General features: G+C 35.6%; 1 protein-coding gene across 1 annotated transcript; it reads right to left on the bottom strand.

The window, feature by feature from the left end:
• Positions 1-374: 374 nt before the first annotated feature.
• LOC112663600 (olfactory receptor 4C45-like) lies at positions 375-1,304 on the bottom strand. Its single transcript, XM_025452673.3, has one exon. It carries the CDS (start codon positions 1,302-1,304, stop codon positions 375-377), a length of 930 nt encoding a protein of 309 aa, XP_025308458.3.
• Positions 1,305-7,755: the final 6,451 nt, after the last annotated feature.

Raw genomic sequence — 7,755 nt, 5'->3', positions numbered from 1 at the left:
ACTTTTGTGGCCCTTTGCTCCTTTCATCCTTATGAATCCTTTTCCTCCATAAAAATATCAAAAATTATATTTTATGACTGTGTTAGCATAAAGATGACTATACTCCAAGTGGGGTTTAGCTTATATTTATTTTTTCTTCATATTTTAAAAGAAATTAAACCATTTCAAGGGTTCCAAAAGTTATTGCGGGCTCTAGGCACTGTGCCTACTGTGCTTTTTAATGGGTACATTGACCCTGCCCATAATATAAATATTCCTGAAGAATACTGACCCAGATAGGATATTGATTGTCCCAAGTGTAATCAACTAATAAAGGGAATAAATATCTGTTAATTATTACTAGATTTTTAATGTAAATACTCTAATCATAATATTCATTTATCACCAGTTTTCATTATTTGTCCCCAGAGTTTCTTCATGACATTTTTTACTTCTGAATTTCTGAGGGTATAGATTAAAGGATTCAACATAGGAGTTACTAGGGTACAAAACACAGTCACAGCTTTGTCAGCAGGGAAGGAGGTCGTGGGTCTCAGGTACAGGAATGAACAAGGTACAAAGAATAAGATGACAACAGTGACATGAGAAGCACAGGTAGACAGGGCTTTGCGACGCCCTTCAGAGCTATGAGTCCTCAGGGAGCGCAGGATGACAATGTAAGAAGCAACCAGCATAGAAAAAGTGAGCAAACATAGTGATCCACTGTTGGCAGAAACCAGGGACCCCAAAGTGTGAGTGTCTGCACACGTTAGCTCCAGGAGAGGTATTAAATCACACATAAAATGGTCAATAACATTGGGGCCACAGAATGGTAACTGGATCATGAACAAAACCTGGATCCCTCCATGAACAAAGCCTAAAATTCCAGCCATTCCTACCAAGAAACCACAGACAGGTCGGCTCATAATGGTCATGTAATGCAATGGCTTACAGATGGCTACATAGCGGTCATAAGCCATGGCAATTAATAAAATGATCTCAGCACCAGCAAAGAAATGTTCAGCAAAGAGTTGAGTCATGCAGCCATTGAAGGATATGGTGTTCCGCTCAGAGATTAAGTCAAAGATCATTTTAGGTGCTATGGAAGAAGAGTAGAAGCCATCTATGATGGACAAATAGGATAGAAAAAAGTACATGGGAGAACCCAGAGCTGGGCTGATGAAGATGGTGACCGAGATGAGTAGGTTACCTGCCAGTGTGATCAAGTAGGTGATTAAAAATACAGCAAATAAGAATTTCTGCAGTTCTGGATTCTGGGTCAGGCCCAGCAGAACAAATTCTGTTACATTGTTCATCCTTTCCATGGAGTCAGCTTGGGTTATGAGCACATGGTCCATCTGGAAAGATCATAGATTTCTTTTTTTAAAAAAATGATATATTTATTTATATGTATTTTTTTATTGAAATTTGATTTGTCAACATATAGTATAGCAACCAGTGTCCATCCCATCAAGTGCCCTCCTCAGTGCCTGTCACCTGGTCACCCCATCGCCCTGCCCACCTCCCCTTCCACTTTCCCTTGTTCGTTTCCCAGGGTTTTGTCATGTTTTGTCACCCTCTCTAGTTTTTCCCACTCACTTTCCTTCCTTTCCCCTATAATCCCTTCACTATGTCTTATATTCCCTATATGAGTGAAACCACATAATGACTTTTGACTAGTATTTTTAATTCAACACTAAAATCTTCCATCACTTCTTTGGTCCTGGTGTCTGGGATTGATGGACCACACCTTCCATCACCTCTACTGCTTTGGAGATAGTTGTAAAAAGAGTCAAAAGGTTAAACTTCTCTTATTCACATACATACATTAAATAGTGACAATATGTCATAAACTCTAGAATAAAAGCAACGTGTTATTATGAATGTTGACTTATGATTGACTTCCAGACTCTGGTTCTGAAACCTTACAGATGGCTTTCTTTCATTGTTTTTGGGACAGATTTCATCAATGGCAATTATTTTGAAATTATATTTGCTCATTGGCATGAATATAGGTATATGACACAACATTCTTTAAAAAGTCAACTGTATATCAGATAGGAAAGTGCCATCCTTACTATGTCTATACAAGCATTGTTCTTTGAGCTGTGATTCCTTTCTGTCAAACGAATGCACATACACACAGAGAGACAGAGTTGCCGATGGAGTGTTTCCCCTTCAGAATGCCAAGGAACTATATAACAGCTCTCTTAGTTGCATTCACTTGGCAGCCCTGGATGTTGTATCTGGCTAAACATGGCTATTACATACTCACTCTTCCCACATCTTTACATGCAGATGTGTAAGTGATACAAAGATCCCTGAAAGTCCTCAATATTTCTTCAATGAATTATTTATTTATTTATTTATTTATTTATTTATTTATTGTTGTTCAATTTGCCAACATATAGAATAACACCAAGTGCTCATCCCATCAAATGCCCCCTCATTGCCAGTCACCCAAGTCATCCCCACCCCCCGCCCACCTCCCTTTCTACCACCCCTTGTTCGTTTCCCAGAGTTAGGAGTCTCTCATGTTCTGTCTCCCTTTCTGATATTTCCCACTCATTTTTTCTCCTTTCCCATTTATTCCCTTTCACTATTTTCTATATTCCCTAAATGAATGAGACCATATAATGTTTGTCCTTCTCGGATTGACTTATTTCACTCAGCATAATACCCTCCAGTTCCATCTACGTCGAAGCAAATGGTGGGTATTTGTTGTTTCTAATGGCTGAGTAATATTTTCTGTGCAATTGTTCTTTCATCACATATAGAATAATGCTCTAGAATAGATAAATAATTTTAGTCAATTTTACAAATGGAATTAAATGAGTCATGAGGTTTCCCTGAATTTCCTACTATTGAGACAGAAGTACTAAGATAAATACAATTTTTTCTTTTGACATAAGTTTAATCAGTTAAGATGAACTTGAAGTTTTAATTGTCAATTGGTGAAAAAATTGAACATATACAAGAATATATTCTTTTTTGAATGATCTGTGCTTGGATTTTAAATAGGGAGTACATGTTACAAATGACCATGGGATATTTTATTCCTTCTCCCCCTTTATTTCTCCTTCCCCAATCCCTGCCAAAAAATACAACCACATATTTTTTCCTCAAAACTTTCAGGGCACAGAAGTCAGCATCATGACCTCTCACCTTCAATAAAGATAAGGAAAGATATCTTTTGTTTTCCAGAAATCTCAGTCTCTTTAGTTGTTTCTTCTCTTCTCATGGCTCCTATAGGTGGCAAGTATGTGCTTAATCATTATTAATAGATTTAATTCATGAATTCTAACTTTACTGTGGCAACATGAAGGTCACGAAAAGGGGAAACAATTTCAACTTATCACATATAGAAACCTACCCAAGCAATCCACTTCTACATACATGTTAACTACAATGTTAAAAAAGTGACATTAGTGGTTCTCAACAGCATCTTGCGTTGCAGCATTATAGATTACATTTTCTACTTGTATTTTCATGTCATCATGTTCAAATTCATTTTTAGGGAAAAACATTACATTCAATTCACAGAACATAGCTATAAAAACTATATGGTGAAAATACATGGCTAAATTAAGTTGATCTGCTTCTAATTTGAGGGAAAAGGTTTAGTTATTACCAACCTGGATCTAGTTGATTGTGGATTCCACTATTTTTAGACCATACCCAGTTATTTTCTTCTCCTGAGGGCATAGCTCCACAGCTGAAAATACACTCTGTGAACTAACAAGTGGGACACTGGAATTCTCTATTAGACAACTCTTCCAGTCTTGGTCATTTTAGTTTATTTTGGTTCCCATTATTAGTCTGAACTTATCCACAAAAATGAGCATTTTATGTTAGGAAACTTCAATAGCTCTAGGATTTAATTTCTACTCACTTTCTTGGCCTTCTATGAAAGTATAAGCACATCATCAAAATACACATATTTTTTCAGATCTCAGAACTATATTTAATCTAAAGTAAAAATAATGGGAACAAAGAAAAATCTTCAAGTCAGAAAAAGCTAGTATATGGAACTATAAAATGTATAGGTGCATTGGATCCACTTGATTGAATTTTTTTTTTCAAATCCTGCCAAATTTATGTTTCCCAACAAGTTCGTGAGCAGTAGGGAGAAAATTCTTTTTATTCCTGCTTTTAAACCACTAAGCTTGGAAGCAGTGTCTCCCATATAAATTTTAAGCTTGTTGGTATATCCATCTATCATCTATCTATCTATCTATCTATCTATCTATCTATCTATCTATCATCTATCTATCTATCATCTATCTATCTATCTATCTATCTATCTATCTATCTATCTATCTATGCTGCTTCTGTCATTTACTTAAATATCCAATAATTCTTTCTTCATTGACTTAAGAGAAGTATTTAAATAGACTTTCACTAAGTATGGGATTTGGTAATGCATTGATCTCTCAAGTCCTCAGAGGATTAGTAATTGGTCCTGTTGGAATCTTTGCTGGAAGCAACTGCTATAGTCTTTCATTTTCTCCTACTTGGCACCCAGCAGCATCATTAGGAGGCCAATTTTAGAAATGCAGTTGTGCCTTGGTTAAACAGGTATCTCTGGCTGTAGTTTAGGGTGAGATTTTGGTCAGATAACTCGGAAAGCTTCATGATAGGGCTTTGTTGATCATTTTGACATTGGTGAGCCTGGTACAGGATCGGGGGTGGTTTTAGGCATAGGTCAGAGTTCAGAGAATGGATTTCTCTCTGAAAATATGATTGTTCTAACTAATATAGTTGTCCTGAGGATAGAAATGCCAGTTTTTAAGGTTATGTGCCATGTTACCCTGGGAAACTGTGACTTTTAGTGGCTGACAAGGAGACTCAGATGGCAAAATTTTCAGCTACCAAAGATTGGGTAATTTATGAAACATATATCTATCAATTTCCTTTTGGGTGGCGTGTGTCTAGATGGAAGGGTCTCATGATTGTTGAGGGGAATATAGCTTTTCTCTTTATCTCACACAAAAGGAATTATGAAGATCTACAGTAAAGAGGAATGGTTCCACATGGTAGCTATTGAGAAAAATCATAGCTAAACATTATATATGGACATTCAGAGGTAGAGGATGGAAACACTATAGAAAGGAGGCTCCACTACAATCTTTTCTCCCTCCACTTGTGAGGGATTGAAGAGCTGGCTGAAATCCTGCACAGACTCATCTTTAAAAAAATCAACCTTTACCTTTAATGAAACTGATACACTCCCGAATTCCAGAACCAGAATGAGAAACAGTGCCTTCAGCTCTGTCCCCAACAATTAACAATTTTGCTCACTTATGGCTGTCCCTCTCCCTTGTTTTTCTTTTAATTGTGGTAAAATACACATAATAAAATTTTTTCCATTTTAACTATCTTTAAGTGTACAGTTAAGTGGCATTAAGTACATTCACATTGTTGTGCAAACATCTCCAACAACCATCTCTAGAACTTTTTCATTTTTCCACACTAAAAATCCATATCCTTTAAACAATCATTGCTCATTTCTCCCTTCCCCTAGATTCCGGAAAACATTTATTTCTGCTTCTATGAGTGGGACTATTTTAAATATTTCATATTAGTGGAATTATGCACTGTTTTTTCTATCATGGGCTTATTTTACTTAGAATAATGCCCACAAGTTTCATCCATATTGTCACAAAGAGAGAGTTTCCTTCCTTTTTAAGGCTGAAAAGCATTCCGTATATCTATATCTATATCATCTATATCTATATCTTTATACTATGTTTCTTTTTTTTTTTAAGTCATGCATCTGTTGATGGACATTTAGGTTGTTTCCACAGCTTAGCTATTGTGAATAATGCTGAAATGAACATAGGAGTGCAAAGAATTCTTTGAGATCCTGATTTCAGTATTTTTGGATTATACCCAGAAGTGGGATTGTTGGATCATATGGTGTTTTTAATTTTTTGAGGAACCTCCATACTGTTTTCCAAAGTGACTGTACAAATTTACATTCATACCATTAGTGAACAAGCGTTCCCTTTCTCCACATTCTTACTAATACTCTCTCTTGTCTTATCGATAATGGCCATTTTAACAGATGTGAAATGACATATCATTGTGGTTTCGTTTTGTATTTCCCTGATAATTAGTAATGTTAAGCACATTTTCATTTACTTGTTGGCCATTTGCATATTTTCTTTGTGCTAATGCCTATTCAAATCTTTTGTCTATTTTTTAAAAAGCTTTTATTTTTGTTTATTCATGAGAGACATGCAGAGACATAGGCAGAGGGAGAAGCAGGCTCCTTGTGGGAAGCCTGATATGGGATTCAATCCCCAGGATCCTCGGATCATGACCTGAGCCAAAGGCAGACACTCAACCACTGAGCCACTCAAGTGTCCCTCTTTTGCTTATTTTTAAATTGGACTATTTTTGCTATTGAGTTGTATGAGTTCTTTGTACATTTTGGATGCTAACCCCATATTAAATATATGTTTGCAAATATTTTTCCCATTTATATGTTGTCTTTTCACTCTGTTAATTATTCCTTTGTTGTACAGAAGATTTTCAGTATGATGTAGTCCTGTTTGTCTGTTTTTGCTTTTGTTGTCTGTTCTTTTGGTGTCATATCCATGAAATTGTAGTCCATTCCCATGTGATGAAGATTTTCTGCTATGTTTTCTTCTAAGAGTTTTATAGTTTCAGACCTTACATTTTAAGTACATTTTAAGTTGATTTTTTGTGAAGGTATAAGGGTTCAATTTCGTTCTTTTGCATGTGTATATCCAGTTTTCCCCAGCACCATTTGTTGAAAAAATTATTCTTTTCCCATTATGTATTCTTGCCACCCCTGTCAAACATAGTTGACTATATGTATATGCATGGTTTTACTTGTGGGTTCTCTATTCGGTTGCATTGGTCTATATGTCTATCTTTATGCTGGTACCATACTGTTTTAATTACTATAGCTTTGTAATATAGTTTGAAATCAGGAAGTGTGATGCTTCTAGCTTTGTTCTTTCTTAAGGTTGCTTTGACTATTTGGGGTAATTTGTAGTTCCATATGAATTTAAGGTTGTTTTTTTCTTTTTTTAAGATTTATTTATTTATTTTAGAAAGAGTGAGGGCATGAGTGAATGGAGGAAGGGGCAGAAGGAGAGGAGATCTCAAGCAGACTCCCTATTGAGATCAGACTCTGGCTTGGGGTTTGATCTCATGATCCTGAGATCATGATGTAAGCTGGAACCAAGAGTTGGATGCTCAACTTCTGAACCACCCAGGTGCCCCAGGATTGTTTTTTCATTTCTGTGAAAAATTTCATTCAGACTTTCATTGGGATTGTACTGACTCTAGATCACTTTGGATAGTATGAGTATTTTGACAGCATTGACTCTTACAATTCATGAACACAGGATGTCTTTCCATTTTTTGGCCTTTTTTTTGTTTGTTTTTACTTTCTTTCATAAATGTTTTGTCATTTTCAGTTTACAAATCTTCAAACTTTTTAGTTCATTTTATTTCTAAATTTTTAATTCTTTTTTTTGGTAACAGTAATTCTGGACTTATAAAGCAAGTTTAGAAGTGTTTTTTCCTTTTCAGATTTTTAGAAGTATTTGAGAAGAATTGGCATTTATCCTTTAAATTTTAGATTTCACCCGTGAAGCCTCTGGTGTGGGGTTTTTCTTTCTTGGGAGGTTTCTCAGTATGGATTCCATTTTCTTGCTCATTATTGTTTTTTTCAGATTTTCTATTTCTTCGTGCTTCAGATTTGGTAAAATGTATATTTATATTTATATATTTCTTCCA

The sequence above is a fragment of the Canis lupus genome, chromosome 18, assembly GCF_003254725.2.
Source record: "Canis lupus dingo isolate Sandy chromosome 18, ASM325472v2, whole genome shotgun sequence".
Lineage (NCBI taxonomy): Eukaryota > Metazoa > Chordata > Mammalia > Carnivora > Canidae > Canis > Canis lupus.
The sequence above is the reverse complement of the archived record's forward strand: the minus strand, read 5'-3'. Positions and strand labels throughout refer to the sequence as shown.

Coding starts and splice junctions, on each gene's coding strand:
- LOC112663600 (XM_025452673.3), bottom strand. CDS start 1,304: ATGGAAAGGATGAACAATGTAACAGAATTTGTTCTGCTGGGCCTGACC.